This window comes from Chlamydotis macqueenii, chromosome 17, assembly GCF_036417535.1.
Source record: "Chlamydotis macqueenii isolate bChlMac1 chromosome 17, bChlMac1.mat, whole genome shotgun sequence".
In the NCBI taxonomy this organism is placed as follows: domain Eukaryota; kingdom Metazoa; phylum Chordata; class Aves; order Otidiformes; family Otididae; genus Chlamydotis; species Chlamydotis macqueenii.
The window spans coordinates 156,438-174,657 of NC_141572.1; the positions used below are offsets into that span (position 1 = coordinate 156,438).

At 48.5% G+C, this 18,220-nt stretch overlaps 1 protein-coding gene across 5 annotated transcripts in view; it reads left to right on the plus strand.

The window, feature by feature from the left end:
• The window catches only part of SETD1B (SET domain containing 1B, histone lysine methyltransferase), a 52,391-nt gene that overhangs the window by 15,339 nt on the left and 18,832 nt on the right, over positions 1–18,220 (plus strand). For all 5 annotated transcript variants that reach the window (XR_015260375.1, XR_015260376.1, XR_015260377.1 and 2 more), the window contains exon 7: positions 16,025–16,795. Coding sequence is in view for 1 of the 5 variants with exons in the window: in XM_086761102.1 (XP_086617228.1) it covers positions 16,025–16,795 (771 nt within the window). In the remaining 4 variants the exon portion in view is untranslated. The remainder of the gene's footprint in view (positions 1–16,024; positions 16,796–18,220) is intronic.

Below are 18,220 nucleotides of genomic sequence, written 5' to 3' on the forward strand. Positions count from 1 at the left end.
ACACATCTTCCTTGCGGTTTCTCCAACCCATTCCCATTCTAGGTGCGTTTCCAATCTGATTGTTGTGAGAAGTGACCAAGGGAATGCAGACAAGTTACTGGATGGCAGTGTGGGTTGCAACATGCAGTGACACTCAGAAAACATGCTAGCGTGTTAGGTAATCAGTAGAAATATTGAGACAATAATTGCTGTTAACATATTGTGCTGGCAGCCGCCGGAACAGCACTAATTTCTGGGTCTGATTTTGAAGAAGATGGAGCAGCCGCTGTGTTCTGTATGTGTCTGTGTCTGACACAGAGCAGTGAACAGACAAGCGCTTATTCAAATTTCTGCTGGCTGTTGCCTTTTCTGGAGTCCTCTAAATAGATACAGTTCATCAGTAGAACGTTTTTTCCGTTTGCATCGATTTTGAGTCCCCTGGCTTTGCCACCTCCCTTCTATTAGTTTTAATTTTCAGTTTGGGGTACTTGTTTGTGCCTAGTGAAGACGAAGCAAAATTCAAAATGAAACCCGTGAGTTCGTTAACTCTGCGTGTCACATACCTGCCCACGAGATCTCCTTTGACCCAGACGTGTTATTGCTGCCTCAGGATTTGTTATGAAAGTGCGGTGGTTGCTTTTGGAAATGCCCAATCATCATGAAAAAAAAGATTGCTCAAGTTTTTCGGCTCCTAAAAACAAAATATTAAAAAAAAAAAAGATAAGAAATAAAATGGAAAAAAAAAGTCTTCTAAAATGTTTTCTAATTTGCTTAGTGCTAAAATAAAGCCAGTGGCTGCTTTCACAAGTTTCCGGCGGTGCAGGCAGGCCAGATGAGTTCGAGATGTGTATAAAATAACGAGACGGCAGATTGGGGTTTCTAATTTGTGCCTGGGTTGGAATAGGTTCTCTCCTCCGGGTGTTGCAGAAGTGTTGCTTCAGGAGCAGTTTGAGTAAAGGAAGTTGTTCGCGGCTTGGGCTTCGGCAATCGCTCTTTGCGTAGAGGGCACTGTGAGCACTGCGCAGGCGGGGCGCGGGGAGGAAGCGAAACTGCTGCGTGAACTTGAAGCTGGCAGCAGTTCTTAGGGTTTGGAGGTTTGGTTGCAAAAGGGTCAGGCAGCTGTAGCAGAGCTTCCAGTTCTCACTCAGGACTGGGGTGTTTGGACTTGGGCACTTTTTGGCGGTATTTGGATTTGCTGGCTGCTCCAAATATGTGTCTTGTGGAGTATGTATTTGTGCGGAGTTGGTAACTGTGTACTAAGGGCAATTTATCGCACACCTTTGACCAGCTTGCCTGTGTTTTGCCCAATCTCTGTCTCTCTCTCCGTATCGGGCAGTCAGGGAGATCATTAGGAAAAATGCTCTGAGGATGGTGAGGAGGGGAGGAAGAAAAGAAGCAGAGACGATCTTACGAGGGTCCAGTCCTTCCCATCTTTTCTCCTTGCCTGCTGTCCTGGTTTTGGCTGAGATAGGGATAATTTTCTTCCTAGTAGCTGGTGTTGTGCTGTGTTTTGGGTTTAGGATAAGAATAGTGTTGATAACACACTGGTGTTTTAATTGTTGCTGAGCAGTGCTTACACCAAGTCAAGGACTTCTCAGCTTCCTGTACTGCCCTGCCAGCGAGGAGGCTTGGAGGGGCACAAGCAGCTGGGAGGGGACACAGCCAGGACAGGTGACCCAAACTGGTCAAAGGGATATTCCATACCATATCATGTCCTGCTGGACATACAAACTGGGGGGAGTTGCCTGGGGGACAGCCAGTGCTACTCGGGGACTGATTGGGCATCGGTCAGCAGTTGCATGGTGCATCAATTGTTTTGTTGTTGTTATTATTATTCTTCCTTCTTTTTCTGTCCTATTAAGCTGTCTTTATCTCAACCCATGAGTTTTACCTTTCTTTCCAGTTCCCTCCCCCATCCCACTGAGGGGGAGTGAGCGAGCGGCTGTCTGGTGTTTAGCTGCTTGCCAGGTTAAACCACGACACGTGCACCTTCAAGCATTCGAGGTGGGATGTCCTCAGGCTCACCGCTGCCCAAATCCCCTGTATCAGTGACTGCAATGGTGTGGAGCCTTAGGAAGAAGAGGGCTGAGGATGATGCAGGTTGGGTGACATGAAGGAAGGACTGGGTTTTGTTTTTCCAGGGAGTGAAACAGCCCTTTGCTGGCCAGATCAAGGAATCAGCTGTCCACTGCTTTTGTGGATGATGTGGAGTGAGAGTTGCTTTCTTATATCCAGATTTTTCCAAAAAGAGCTGTGTGTCACAGTGAGCAGTGTAGTTTTGTGCTTATGTCTAAGTGGTGTCTCCTCCTCCTGCTGTGCAGGATTGACATGCGTTGCGCACGTAGGGGAGAAATTCCCTCTGGAGCCTGGGGAGAGGTTGCTGAAGTGGGTGGCTTCCTTCCAGGTTTCCCTTCTCCCAAAGGAGCTTGTTATTTCTGGTGTCTTGCGTGTCCCAGGCAAAACAAAATACATCAATTTTAGGCGACGGCAGTGTTGGTGGAAGCAGGAGCTGGTTGAATGTTGGCACACGGCTCTGGGGACAGTTTTCCAATCCAGTCCCTGTTGCTAAGCGGTTACCAAACATGGTGTTTTGGTCAGCAGATGTGAGAAACGGAGAGTTTGCAGTGCGGATAGCAGAAATATTATTTTTGAAGGATGCAGATAAATGTGAGCAACTGTTATCATGGTGCTACAAGCATTTTGCTAATGTCCAAGAAAAAAAAAGACTTGGAAAATATGAAAATCCTTAGTATTGCATAAAATTATCCAGATTACGGTAAAACATAAAGGGCAGTGTACTGGTTGGTTTTACGCCATGGAGATGCGTGCAAAAGGATGCATTTTGACAAGGGAATCTCAAACAATTTATTTGCTTGTTAATACAATGACAGGTGGGATTTGTCTCCCAAATTGCATCAGAAAAGTGGTAACAGCAGATGGCTTTGCAAACCTGAGGCGTGTTCCAGGTCAATGAGAAGCAGGCAGGAAGGTGGTGTGGGCCCCAGCAGAACCCTGATGGAGGATGGAGACCTGATGCTAGGATTGCTTTTAAATTTCTTGGGAGCTGGCACTGTGCAGGGAGCGCCCAGCCTGGCTGTGGGACACCAGGAGTAAGCTGTGATCCCTGCTGGGCTGGATGCTCAGGCTTCAGCTTGAGGAAATCTTGTCGCGTTACTCTGCCTTGTCTCGTTGCTGGGATGCACGTGCTACAGAAGGGCTGTGGCGCAAGGCTGCGGTTGGGGAGGTGCTTTTGGCACGGCTGCTGTGGGCGTGCGGTCCTTTGAGGGGATCCCATGCATCTTTTGCAGCCCAGCTCAGCTGGCTCTGTATCTCCAGGGGGTTATGGAGAGGGGGAAAGCAGACAAGGGAGGCATGAGGAACCGTGCAGGTGGGTTTGCACTGGTTTTTTGGGGGTCATCGGCTCTGCAGTAGGTGCAGCTTCCACATGGCCTCTGTCTTTGCTCTGAAAGGGTTTGTGTGGATTTGCTTTAATTGTTCAAGATGGAGAAAACATGAGCTTTAGATAGTACCATGCCTTTAAAAAAAGAAAACACCACCAAAAAAAACCCCAACAAAACAAATCAGAAGGCAGCTCATAGTAATCTCTAGACTTCTAAACTGGGGTGGAGATTGTGTTAGGACTGGGTTCTGTAGTAAGTGAATTTGGGGCTAAATGTACAAACTGTGTGGTGAGAACGAGTGGTGGACCCTTGTTATGACCCTGTTGTTGCAGCATTTTTACTGTTTTAACTGAGCTCTGGTACCGAGAGCGTTGCACAGTGCAACTCTGTTCTAGGGAGGCACAACCTTCCTTCCACATCCAGTGAGTGAGGTGGATTGATTATAGTATGTGGTGCTCTGGTGCTTCAAAAAAAAACCCAACCTATGCCTTCCACTGCTCACCTGAATCGGTGAGCAACGCATGGGGTACATGGGCACAGAGCTGTGAAAAATATAAATAAGAACTGTGTGATTGAGAGTGGTTTAGATACATCTGCTCAAGTTTGTGCTGTAGAGATGCTGTACTGCTGTGTACTTCTGCAGGGCTTTGCACTCATCTTCATAATTTTAGCAAAGCTCTTTAAAGAAAGTGTTAAGGAAGTGAGAAAAATAAACGTCACCAACATGGGGAATCCTGAAAGAGCCCGAGGGCTGGGGTGGTTGGTCTGAGGAGCAGAGCACGGGTCGCAGGGCACTGACTGCTGCTGAGCAGCTCTGCCCGTGTGCACACAGCCCTTCCTCTTGAGCAGTCATCTGTGGTGGCGCTTGATTATGGCTTTGTTGCAAGAGAGAACAGAAAGAGACTTTGGACTAACTCATGAATAAGCAAGGAAAAGGCACATCTTTACCTTTCTTTGGCTGTCGGTGTTGTTGGGGTTATTTCCTCTGGGTTGCGGAAGGACCTGCAGTGGGAGATCGGAGCAGTTCGTGCCGTGCAAAGCCGCGTCGGCAGCAGGGCTGCGTGCAGTGCTGCTCCCTTGGGGTCCCTCAGCTGCTCACGACCAGCACATCGGGATGGGATCTTGTTCAGTAGCTGCTGGTGGACCCGTCTTCCATGAACGTCTAATCCATTTCTAAACCCAGCCACACTTCTGAGCCTTCACAGTATCCTGTGGCGATGCGGTGCACAGCCGAGTTTTGCTCTAGGTGAAAAGCGTTTCCATGTGTTTGTTTTAAACCTCCGCTTGCTAATTAGAGCACAGGTGGGGAAATCGGCATACTTTACCTCTTGTCTCTTTTTTGAATATTTTATGCCTGCACAAATGGCGGTGGGAATGCAGCCCAGCTGGGGGGTATTTCCACTCTGGTAATTTAGAACCGTTGCGGTTACACAATTTGTTTTGCATATAGCGGGGACAGTTTAATAGCAAAAGTTTGGTATCTTCTAGAAGGCCGTGAGAAACGTCATGTCCTGCAGAGAGATTATTTTTGTTAAGGGATCCGTCAGCAGTTGGCAGCCACAAGGGTTGTGTTTCCATCACCCAAGAGGAGTGGTATGGGGAAAAAGTTGCCTTTCCCTCACTGAGCAGGTTTTGGAAAGGGACAACTTGAAGGTATTTCTGGCTGGATATTGCTTTAGGCTTTCTCTTAGAATGAGGTTGATTCTTAATGTTTTGGTGAATATGTTACGTTCATCAGCTGATCTGCTTGATTCCCTCCTCTCTGACTGCACTTAGTTAAATTGAGTACAGGAGAAGGAAAATCCAGGCAGGAAATAAAGCAGTGAAAAATTCAAGATGCCTCCAGAGAGAAGATCTGTAAGAGAAGAGAAATGTTACCAAAGGGGAACTGTTTCTTGCTGGCCTCACCCTTACTTTTGAGGAAGAACATCTCTGCTCAGCCTCTTTAGCCACTCGAAATAGGCTCCTTGGAGTGAAGTCTAGCTGAGTTCTAATGCATCGATGGCACTTTGCTGGGAGGGACTTGTTAGCTCATGTTGTAATGCTCAGAAAATGAGCGGAGCCTGCTAAGCTCATTAGGGTGCCAGTCATCATTTGTGCAAAGGGCTCGCAGTCTGGCCACACCAAGTTCGAGAGAAGTTTTTGTCTCGGGAGTCTCTTGTTTCGCGGGGTCATTCTCTGCTGCGACGTCCCAGCAGACCTGGAGCACTTACACCGTCTGCAGCTGGGGCTGTGTCCAAAGTGGTTTTAAATGCTTTTTGTTGAGATCAGGTGGACTGGCTGAACGGTCTTGTCTGCTGCAGTTTTGTTGGGAATTTCAGAAACGCAGCAGATATCCTGTTTGCCTTGTCTTGGGATGATGGCAGTGTCTGCCTCCAGAGCAGAAGGCCACAAGTTTTCTTATTTTAAACCATAGTGTGTTGCCACTGTGACTGCAGTCAAGATGATAACAAGGTCCTAAAGACCTTATTAACAGTATGTTCCCTCTTTCATACTTCATTTCTTCTGAAATAGTTGGTACTGGCAAAGAAGACAGCTGCTGGGAGGAGAGGAGTGCTAAGCCTGTGTGATCTCCCAGACCAGCAGTGGAGGGCTCATGAAATTTCAGGAAAGGGAAAGGTCCACGTAAAAATCTGGACTTCAACTCTTTCTCCTTGCTTGTTCCACTCTTTTTGGAGAATAAAAGCTGTGCTTGTTTGGAAAGGGCTGTTCTGGGCTACTTCCATCAGCTGTGGGCTACATGCTCCAGGCTGCATGAACAGATCAGGACTGCACCTTAGAAATTCAGGGCAAGAACAGCTCTAGCTCTTGGAGAGGGGAGGGAGAAGCCAGGCTCATCACTTGGGGTGCCTCTTGAGAAGGCAGGCAAGTGTCTGATCTGCTGCCTCAGGATATACTAATGCAGCTGGGTCTGAGAGCAGGCGGCAGCGAGCAGAAGAGCGTTAAAAGATGATACTGATGAATGATCTAACAAAATCTCTTCTTTTTTTTCTTTCACCCATTGTCCTTCAAGGCCTCGATTCCTTTGTTTCTGCTCTCCCTTCTGAGGAGACTCAACGCTGCACAGGTTGCGTTGCGGATGTCCAGGTCTTGCAGATGAAACTGCTGTTGCTGCTAGCGCTGGTAATGCAGAGAGCGCTGAACAGAGCGCTGAAAATGCTGCTCTAACAGTAACAGCCATGTGATTGCACATACTTGAGGGCATAGTAGTAGTACGTAAAAGGGGAAGAATATATTGGCCTAGTTCTGCTGATTAGAACTTGTTTAAATACACTGTGTGTACAACCTGTTCTTCAATAGGCTGGTATCAGCTGGGGAGCTAGACTGTTTTCCAAGCTTATCTGCTTTCTTATCGCTCTCTTGGTAGGGAGATCTGAATTCGTGGCTCCGTTTGACCTCAGGTTTAAGGGTAGGCTTAGGGGATGGCATGTGAGCTCCTGCCTGGCACTGGACTGTAAGGTATCTGTGTACTCTGCACACTTGGTTATTGCACCTTTTTTTTTAACTTATAGATGAACTCTGATCTGATGTTGCCAATTCCCTTCTTTATCTTGGATTGTAAAGTACCTCCTGCTCTCTAGAGATGTGGCTGCGTTTCTGCACACCGCTGCGAAGAACAAAACAGAGCATTTCAGAATCATTTGGGAAATGAGTTCTCCGTATACCATGTGGTTTCTCCTAAATTCCTTGCTTTTCCTTGCATCTTCAGAGAGGGAGATGCTGCCTCAAACTCTGCATCTTTTGTGTGTGGACAAACCTTACAGTAAAATGTACTGATACTAGCTGAGGTGGCAGAAAATGAGGGAGAAGCCCATTGCGTGCTTTCTGCCGCCTCTCTCTTTTTCAGAGAGACTGTTCAGTTCCTCTGTTGGATTCGGCTGGTTTGTTCCCAGGACTCTGCATCACTGAACCTCGTGTCTGAAAAGGGCTTTACCTGGGTAAAGCCAGTCTGGCTGTATGAAAGTCTTTGGGAGAAGCAGAGAACATTCCCTGACTAATTTACCTGTAGGGGGTATTTTCTTGCCACTCTACCATCCTTTTATGCATGACTTAGCTTCCCAGCCGACTAAAGCCTTTGAAGTTAGATTGCAAATAGCTCTTCAGCTGTCCCTTCCCCCATCTAAAATAGGGAAACCAGAACAACCATTGCTATGGAAAGAGCCAGCCTTGTGACATGGCTCCCCAATGTTAACACCCCTCTCTCTTTTCCTCCTTCCATTTCCCTACCTCCTCCTCCCCCCCATAAAGAAACCTTTTTTTTCCCCTTAATAAGATCTACTTAAGACTTGAGGGAAAAGGCCATGGTTCCATGAGATGGTAAATCCAATTTTAGGGTGTTTCATATGTGATGAAAAACACTATGGCCGCATGACGCAGCCCCTGAATTGGCACACATTCGCCCTGCCAGTTCCGATTTGCTCACATAATGCAGAAGGGGCGACTGTCCAGGCAAGCTTCGCATCGGGGCATGCACGGGCTGCCCAGGCAGCCCTGATCTCGGGCTGGGGCCCGGTGACTCTCTGTCTCCTACTCACTGTATTTTGTCATCTGCCCAGTTGTGCGTTCATGTTTGTCTTGGCTGAAGTCTGTGTAGTCCGGGGCTCTGGAAGTTTCCAGTCTCAGCGTTGGTGAATGTGGACCCAAAGGATATTACGTTAGCCTGCACTCTTCCTAGAGCTGTCCCTGCAGACACCAGTGAGCCTCTTGTGCGTGCTGGAAGCCCAGGGGCAATGTCTGGCTTCTCAAAATATCCCTTCTCTGGTGATCTTGCCCACAGGAACGGTATAAGCACATCATGTGCCGTGAAGCTTGCACGTCAGAGCCTCCATTCCCTTTTGGAAGGGAGAAAGACCTGGATTAAACCACCCCTTTTGTGGAAGGTAGTGCACTTGCTAACAAACAGAGCAAGCCCCTCAGCGAGTTATTGCCCTCTTTGCCAATTCATCTCTTCAGGCTTTCTGCTGAGGCAAATCTGGCCATTGTTTTCTCCCTGGGTTAATTTATGGCTCTGAGGCTTGCTATCCTAGAAAGCTCTTGCAGCGGGCTCTTGAAAGTTGTGTTAAAAACTGAAGTGTGGTGCTCTCTTGCCAAGAGAATGGATTTTTGAAAGTACTCAGTGCTGGTTGAGTCTTCTCTTGGGAAACTCCCTCTGGAGTCTGAAGTGGTGCCTCAAAGTGTCGAGACCCGTCTCAGATGCTCGATGCATGAGGGCCTGCAGGAAACTGGAGGAGCAGATTTGCCTGAGTCTGGGATACTGTCTTTGGCGCTTCTGCCCATTGTACAGGGATCATTTTAGCTCATTTTATCATCTTAATTCACTAGATTTTCTAATGATGGTGTGGACCATTAGACAATCTTCCAGCTCTCCCGCTGTCCTTAAACACAAGTCGATTTGCTTATGTTCCTCGTGGCAGAAAACACTGCAACGAGGAGACCTTTTCCCTTTGTAAGCACTAGCTCCATGTGCCTCCCCCTCCCAAGAGCCGTTCCTGCCGTGCACAGAAAGCCCAGGTGAGCTCCTTCCTCGCGTGCTTCCAAATCCACCTTGTGGCATCTCCCCGTGTGCAGGACATCTAATTAGGGACGACACCTGCGGCAGCACATTGCGAGACACAAACAAGCACCGCGGTGGCTTTTCCTCACCCCTGTCCCCCTGCTCTGGGACCAACGTGGACTTCTGGGGAATTCTCCCTCTGTCCTTCTGTGGTTTTGCGGTATCGACTTAAAATTCCGTCTTGACGTTAGAAGCAAAAAAAGAAAGTGGTGAAAGTTATGCTGGAGTTTACAGTCCTGTTTGTTTACAAGGAGCACCTGAATATTCTTGTCACTTGTCTGACCCGTTGTGCAGCCCTGTAGGTGTGGGGAGGATGGTCTGTGCCAAAAAGCACTGCAAATAAGTACCAGACCGAAACACAAGCTGAGCCAAGCCATTGTATGTGTCAGGTAGGATATTGTCGTCTCATAGAGCTTGAATTCTCCTTCTCAAGCAGTGAGAGAGACTTTTGCAATCAAGAATAAAGAAACCGAGTAACTTCTCTCCTCCTGCAAGAAATCCCTGGTCTGTTGCAGCCTTTTTGGTGCCCGTTTTTTGTAGGACGTGGCGATGAGTCCGTAGCCCTGATCTGACTGTGTTGGGCTCTGCCTCATTTGCGGCCTTTGCCTGGGAGTTAGATTTGCGAAGTGCTGTATGAACACATAGCTATATAAAAATCCTGCAATCTTCTGTTCTTGGGATGGAAATACATGTTGCTGAATATATCTACAGTCACTAATCTATAATGTGTTAATCTTTCCATTTGCCTGTTCCTGAGCTGGGCACGTTATTGTAGTGCAAGAACACCTGAAAGCTACCTTTGTCCCACTTAAAAGCTGCCGTGATTGCAGTCGCGCGCTCTGACAGCAGCGGGAGGACGAGCGCTCTCTTACTGCCCGAAGGAGATGGAAAGACGTCACTAACCAAGCCGGGGCGTCCGGAGGAGGCAGTAAACAAACCTCGGCGTAGGTCTGGGCTGCAGTGGCAGTGCTGGCAGGTGTGAGCCGCCACGGAGGCCGATGGTGGCACGGGTACCTGAGCAGGCTCGAGAGCTCACCCGAGAAGATGCAGGCAGCGGTTTGCTCCGTGTTTTTTGCTGCTGTAGCTAAACTGCTGGCAAACCACCTTGGGTAGCTCTGCCCTCCTGTGCTCCACTTGTGCAACACCAGCAAAGTACCACCCTTGTGTGTGTTCTTTCAGAGGGAGAGCTGTAATTATAGCTAGCAAAGTCAAAATGCTGGTTTGTATTGTAAATATGGTACCGAGCCTGCCTCGTTCACGCCTGACACCGTGAGGTGTGAATGCTTGGCACGGCCCCTCTGCCCTGTCATCGTGCCCGAGCGTTGCACTCCCAGTAAGCAAGGAGGGCAGTTCGGAGGCACAGCTCCTCTTTACGTGCACTGCCAAGAACGTGGGGAACTTGCAAGCTCTTCTCTAGCTAAAAGCAGATTAAAAATGAACAAAGCAATAGTCTCTGAAGGCCTCATGGCGTTCCGCTGTGTAGGTTTTGGACAGCGAGAGGTATTTCACTCTGTTAGCAAAGTGGATGGTGGGATTCTCTGGGCCAAACTTGAATGGGCTTGTATTTTTTTAAAGGAGTTTTTAATTGAAATTGTGTCTTTGAGGAAAAGTTGCAGGTGGCTGGTTTGCTTCCTTTTTGTTCTGGATGATGTAAGAAGTGTGGTAGGTTTGAAACATCTCGTTCTCTGTAATGTGTTCTGCTGAAGGAGTCTGGGAAGAGAGGGTTGTGTTTTCAAGAACACGGGCTGTTTTCCTCCTGGGATTGCAGTGTGTTGCACTAGGGCTGTGTCCCGTGTCAAACGCAGAGCTCGGGCACCGAGGGGCATGGCGCGAGCTGACGCAGGGGTGCAGCCGGAGCAGGGGAACAGGGAGTTGGAGGGACATGGAGTCTGTTCTCGAGTGTCGGTGACTTGCTGTGTAACCTCGTTCAGTCAATCGTCCTCTCTCCCTCACCTCTGGAGGTTTTTGTTTCCCTACTTCTTTGTAAGGATGAAGGGTGAGACTTGCTCACTTGTGAATCTTTTAGACTCTTGGATGGACTTAATCAAAAAACAAGTGGTGACTGACTGACCAGGTTATGAAAACTTTTTTTTCCAAGAGCCACTTCTGATTTGAATTCTAGCTTTATTGAAGAAGTGCTTCTTAGCATTTTAAATGGCAAAGATTTTCAGCATTTAAATACAGAGGTTTTGAGTTTTTATGGCTTAGAGTGAATTTTTTTGTTCTGTTTGTTTTCTGTGAGTACAAGTTGCAGCAGGTTTAAAGGTTTGCCACTTCTTGCAAGCATGGGATGCTTCACTTCATTAAAGCTAATGACCTTGCATTGTGCTGAATGCCATTGATTCTGCATTTCATTATTTTGATGCACCAGAGCTCAGCCAGGCTATGTCAGAGTAGTTGCTCCGTTCAGTGATACAAGTTCCTTATCTCAAATATAAGTAACTTGACACCCAGCAGAACATTTAAGTGAAATTAGCTGTAAGTTGACAGTATTCAAAATGCATTCTGAAATTCTGAGTAAATTCTTTATCAGATGGCCTTTTTAAAAGGAAATGAAAGCATGTGAAGTTCCTCTGCCCCTAGGAAAGGTACTGAACAGCACGTACGAGGAAGCTCCCGACTGCTGCCGCAGTGTCAGTGCTCCCCTGGGTCGGGGAGAGGACGGCCTCTTCACATCTGGAAACTGCCAGTTCTGCATGCAAGTATTAGGATGTAGTTGCTTTTTTCTGCAGGTATGAACATTCGCTGGCTAAATGCTGGGTATTGCTTTCAGACCGATACCCCGCATTCAGCAGCTCTCCACCCTCTCACTGTTCAGGCTGATCCAGGAGTAACATCTCAGGATGTTCCCTTCGCTTAGCTCAAGAGGCTCTGCCTGTGCTGAAACGTGCGGTAGCAGTGTGAAAGGTGGCAGTTAGTGTTTTGGGTGAACAGTGGAGCAGGCCGTTTGTCACTAGCTACCCTGACATGAATCTTTCCCAAAAAATTTGCATCATTAAAACACCTTTGGAAAAATGTATCATGCGTTTAATTAAATACCTGTTATGCTAACCTTTAATTTAATTAATGCAGAGTAAAGATGGCAGCACAAATTAGTTTAGCTGGAAATGGCTTTTCTCTCAGTGGGCTCAAGGGAGGTTGTACCAGATGCCCTCAGAAATGTGCAGGTGAGCTTCGGGACTGATTGACGTGGTATTTTGACAGTGATGGCCGTGACATCCTCGAAGCAGTACATATGCCACATAGCAGCTCACTTTTTTTCCCCTTATGAGAGCAAAGAGGGAGGCCAGCAAGAAGATGGTTTGTTTGGAAGGACGGTTTAGCTACTTTTCAGGTCTACCCTGAGTGGTATTTGGTAGAAACCACAGTAAATTCAGGTTCAGGCAGGGGAATGAAAAGAAATTAATGTAACAGATTGTTCTATGTCTCCCCTTGGTTTTTCCTTCTGTAGCTTGATCTCTTTCACTTAGTTGATGCGTGTTTTCCCTCCTTGGATAATAACTTTCCTGTAACTGCTCATTCACTTTAAATATTCCCCTTAACTTTCTTTAAAGACTTCCTTGTGGATGATCTTCTTTTGGTTTGACCTCTTTCCTAACCTTGTGTAATCTTTTATTCTTTTTTTTTTCCCCTGCCTTTTTGATCTGTTTCTCCCTGCCACTTAATCTTTTTCTCTTTCCCTTTCCCTCTTGCTTGGGTTAAAACTGAAGCACAGACTCTATTCACTGTGCAGGTGCAGGTGAGTTGTCAGCCCGACATTGTAGGAAGCAGGGAATCTGTAGTTGCTTCCTGCAGACCCATGTGAGCACCAGAAGAATTTGAAAAAAAAAAAATTCTTTCAGTCTTCCAAAAATGCCAATTATTGCTTTAGCAATTCTCATTTCAGCTTCAGTAAAAATAAATGCATGTATGAATGAAGAAAGCTACTGTGCGCTACAACGTGGAGTCTGGCTAGTCCTGCCAGACTCTGCAATTTCAGGATTGGCTTTTTTTTTAATCTTCTATTTCATTCAAGAGCGAAAACCAGCCTCACTTATCAGACAGGATTCTTTGGTGCTGAGTCTGAGTAAAGGGCTGGCGCAGGTCTCGTGCAGCAGGACGGGTTGAGGTGGGCTGCCTGGGCCAGTGGTGCTCCAGGAGGGGAGGATGCGTTGGCTCGGGCAGGCACTCTGGGACTGGTGGTGTGTGCTCAGCAGAGACCGATCTCGAGCGGTGGACTCAGACTGGTGTTGGGTGGCACTGGGAGATGCAGGATCCTGCAGGAGGGACTGGAGATCAGAGAGAATTTGTGGCTTGGGGACACAAGAGCTCCCCATGGCACTGCCTGGTGCTGGTGCTCCACTGGGGCTTCATGGGGTGACTTTCCTCCATACCCATCAGATGAGATGAATGTGGATATGAAGCTGATTTTGTCAGTCTTTGGTAGGCTGGACACTCCTGGCTTCCTATCCAGCACTGGCCTTTAGCATCTTCCAGCTTTTGCCAGCGCTTGTAGCAGTGCCTTTTGTGTTTACTTACTGAAAAACAGGGTCTGTTTCGCAGGAAACGTGTTTACACCTGCCACAGTCATGGTCTTTGTTCTTCCCTTGCCCCTTTCACTGGAGCTGCAGTAGTTGAAACTGCAGAGTGTCTTTCCCTTCCCCGGCATCCCCGGCGTGGGACGTGGCTGCAATAGAGCAGCTGGGGAGAGAATGCAGGGCGTGACACCCGCTTAGAAATGTGAGCCAGATGTGGACAGCTCAAGGAGATGGTATAATTCTCCTCTGGAAAGACTCAAGTAAGAGGGGTTATTATTTCTCTTTCTCCTTTTTGAACTGTTCATTTTAGGGTTTACAAAACAGCCCTCAGAGTACCTCCCTGCACGTCCAGATGCACGAAAGCAACTTGGCAGCTGTGGGAGAGTCCCCTCTCCGTTCCCGTTAGCAGGGGGTCGATAGCACTCGCCGCTGGGTTTGCCAGGCTCACGCTTTCAGCCCCTCTGCAGGGGTAAATGGTCTCTCCTTGTTGAGCTGAGGGGCTGGGCGTCTTCAGACCACTAGACCTGCGAGTGGCTTTTTGGGAGTGACCCATGTGGCACGTGAGCCGATGGGTTCACGCTGCAGCAGAGGAACGCGGGGAAGCTGGGGCGAGGGGAGGTGCTAGGAGAGGAAGGTTTGCACAGCTGCTGTTGGAATCGTTGTGCTCAGCCTGCTCTCTGGTGGTAGCTGCTGTAGCAGGGATGACCTCTGGTGAAGCGGGAAGCGTTTGGTTTGGTTTGGATAGTTGTGGTTGCTCAGCTTCGTACAGCTACAGTTCACAGCAGAGTCGTCAACTCAACTGGTTCTTGCTTTTCTTCCCTTACCTCTTTGCAAAATCGACAGGTTAAAAATCAAATCACAGCAACTTTGGGATGAGAATTACTTCCCAGCAGCTCTCCCCAGTGCAGGTTCTCCAGTGTCTGATAAGGGAGGAGCTCTGTTGCTCTTTGCTTTCAGGCTGGGGAGGCTAGTAGGAGAGCAGACAGAAGAGGCACCTGCTGGCACAAAACATGGAAGAAATAAACATCTTTGGAATCTTCAGTCAAATTTGGCTGAAAACAGCCAGAGGGTTCCAAAACTTTCCAGGACTGAGATACAGAGAGGCACTTAAAGACCACTTGATCACGATCTCTTCCTGCCTCAGATGGGCTGGAGCTGCAGCATCCAGGCCAGTCAGGAGAGCTGTGGTGGAGGTGGAGCATCGCTGCTCTGCATTCTGCACTGGTGACCGTGGGGCTGCTCTTATATTGAGATCAACTGGTGGCAGCGTGCAAGCTGTTTGGCTGTTTTGTACCAAGCTGTTGTGAGGAAGGAAGTGCTTGGTAGGTCATTTGAAGGAGACAGTCCAGTCATACTTGTGCAGAGCCTGGGAGAGAAGGTCATGACGAGCGCTTCTGCTTCTCACTCCTCAAAATAGCTGAGGGATGTTTGCTGTCACAGGAGTGGTGGGTTTTGACGATCTTAGCTGGAAAAAAAGGAAGAATGAGAGAAATAGTTTTGGAGAAGGTAGTTGAGGCCCTGTCCTGTCTTTGCTGACACCCCGTTAGTAAAAGGTCAACCCCATTCGCGTTTCCTAGATAAACTATCACTCTGTTGGATATGTCTTCCAGCAATATTTGGTCACTGTATTTCTTCTCAGGATTTGTTTTAACAATACCTGAGGGATGAGACAGTCCTACCTGTGGTTTCTTTGTGCTGGAGACACCTTCAGGCCTGAAGTGCCTGCAGGACATAGCGTGCGGGTGTGAGAATTTGCTGTTGAGGATGGAACTAGCTGGTGAGGCCGTTCTGTTGTACGAGACCTAACCAGGCAGCTTTGAGACTTCACCCTCTGTTTTAATCCAGATTTAATCTTTTTGACAGCGGAGCTGAGATGTCATTTTAGCATTTTATATAATTCTGTATTTCTTGTGGCTGGTATGGTATTCCCTTTGCCCGAGAACATGACACGTGCTATGTCTTTGAATCCCAGCATTTGTGACTCTGATGTTTAAAGGGAATTCAAGCAGATTTGTGTTCCTTTTTTTCCATGTGAATTGCTGTGGTCTAGTCAAGACAACTTCTAGTAGCAGCAACCATGTGGAACTGTTGTCTTCCCACAATTAGAGGCAAGAGTTGACAGCAAATGAGCCAGGGATTGTAATTAAAACCCAGGATAGTTCTTTGTGCGTGGTGAAAACTAAGGAATAAAAGCTTGTGGTGTAATGTACCTGTCAGTATTAGATGCAAATAAGAGCCAATGTATCCTGCAATGAAAGGCTTCTGGGCTGTGTGTGTTTTGCTGAGCACAGGAGCAATTCCTCCCATTCCACAGAAGCGGAGGTTTTTGTTCTGTTGGTACTGTTGCTCTTTTAGAAAGCTTTTACCTCTCTGCTTCCCAAGGTCTGACATGGAAGAGAAAAGCTTCAATAGGCACCAGCTGCTCGGTGGGCCCTGGCTCTTAGAGCATTGCTCGCTTTCTCCATTCCCAATTAAAATGTGTGTTAAACTTAGCTTTTGTTTGAAACAATCAGCGGTGTGGTATTTAACGTAAAGGAACGTGTTCCTCACCTTTTTTCTCTCCTTTGTTGCAGGGTCAGCATTCTTCCGGGGAGGATATGGAAATCTCTGACGACGAGACCAACCCTGCGCCCATCACCAGTGCAGAATGTGCCAAAACCATCGTGGTGAACTCCTCTGTCAGCAACACAGCTGTGATGGCCCCGTCGATCCCCCCCATGCCGCCACCCGGATTCCCTCCTCTTCCTCCGCCGCCGCCTCCACAGCCAGGCTTCCCGATGCCTCCACCACTACCTCCGCCGCCTCCACCCACTCATCCTGCAGTCACTGTCCCCCCGCCTCCTCTCCCTGCCCCTCCTGGGGTCCCTCCACCTCATATTTTGCCTCCGCTTCCTCCGTTCCATCCTGGCATGTTCCCCGTCATGCAAGTGGATATGATAAGTGTCTTGGGTAACCACTGGGGTGGCATGCCAATGTCCTTCCAGATGCAAACTCAGATGCTGAGCCGCATGATGCAGGCACAAAACACGTACCAGTATCCACCTTTCATGACGGGTCGGATGCAGTTTGTGAATCTTCCGCCCTACCGCCCTTTCTCAATGGGAGCAGCTCTTGGTCGTGGACAGCAGTGGCCACCACTGCCCAAGTTTGACCCCTCGGTTCCGCCACCGGGTTATGAGCCGAAGAAGGAAGATCCCCACAAAGCCACTGTGGATGGAGTCCTCCTGGTCATAGTGAAGGAACTAAAGGCTATCATGAAAAGGGACCTGAACCGGAAGATGGTTGAAGTGGTAGCATTTCGGGCATTTGATGACTGGTGGGACAAGAAGGAGCGTCTGGCAAAGGTAGGCTTTCACATACTCTGCTGGATCCTGTTCTTGGTGCTTGTGGATTGGGCTTGGGTAAACAGGGATCTGGAACTGACTTGAAAAAAAACTGCAGCACCCTAAAATTTTATGGTAGCTAAAACCGAAGCAAAAAATAAAGCAAAAAATAGCTTTGCTGTGAGAAACCACGTTGCTTGAGGCTGCTGAAATTAAATGGGAGGCATGCATGTCTCTGTCCCTCACCTGCCTCCACGCCTCCCCACGGGACTGGGGATTTTGCTCCTTCCTAGTCAGTGCTGGAGGTACCCTGTGCAGAGTGGTCTCTGAATGTGTGTGGAGCCATAACTGCTCACCTAGAAGTGAGCTGCTGCTCCGTCTCACACCGTCCTGGTGACCTGAACGTGGGCCTGAGGAAGAAGTGTTTAGTTCTCAGTGTCATCCCTCTGCTTTGGGGTGGACCTCTTCCTCCTCATCCCCTCCAGCTTTGGGGCAACCTCGGGGCCGCCCTTCCTGTGCAAGGGACGAAGCGCAGCTTGTGCCTTGCTGGGCTCTTGGAGAGCGTGTTCATCTTTGGCAGCGCGTTGACCGAGCCAGCCTGCGCGGCTACTCCGCTCCTCTTGGCAGGATACACTGGCCACGCTGGGGCGTGATCCAGGAGGGATCTGCAAACGAACTGTTCTTCCAGCTGTGGTTCGGAGGGCTGTAGTGTCCTTTGACAGGCGTCACTGCAGCCGATGCCGCCCCAGCACGGGGCCAGGGACTAGGTGACCTCCTGAGCGTCACAGCAGCACTGTGGCGGATCTTTGCAGACTTTCCCTGCCAGGGAGGGCTTGCACGCTCCCGCTAAAGCTGGATTCCATTGAGCAGTAGTCATAGGACAAGGCTAGCTGCTCCTACGGACGGAGCATGTGCACTTGGGAGAGCCTGCTCCCCTGTGCTCCTTTTGGGAAGGCCTTCAAGAATGCCCCAAAATGCCTGACGCCCCAAAAGCCCAGGGTTACTCACTTCCCCCCCAGTTCCTTTCCCTTTTTCGACTCAGTAATTTCAGGGCCTGAAATTTGAAAAGTTTAGCTGGGATTTTTTTTTTTAATGGTCTGTTGCACTGCTGACGGCCTCCAGGAAGGGGTTTGCAAGAGGAAATGACCCCGAGATCAGGAGGCAAATGTGCAAGGGCTTATTGTGTCTAAGAGAAAGCTGAACTTCAGCTCCAAAAAACTCAAGTCAGATGGAACAGGAGTGTTGAAACCGTCGACCCCGCTATTTTGTGTTCCCTGCTTTGTGTGATGGGGTCTGTGGGTATTTCCAGTTCTCTGCGCTCCTCCTGCCTCCCCAGTGCGTGTATGCAGCAGCAATTAACTCAAGAGCTGAACACTGGCCAAATACACGAGGAGTTCCAGGGATTAGTTGAGAAAACAGCTTTGCGTGAATCGTCTGATCCTTTCT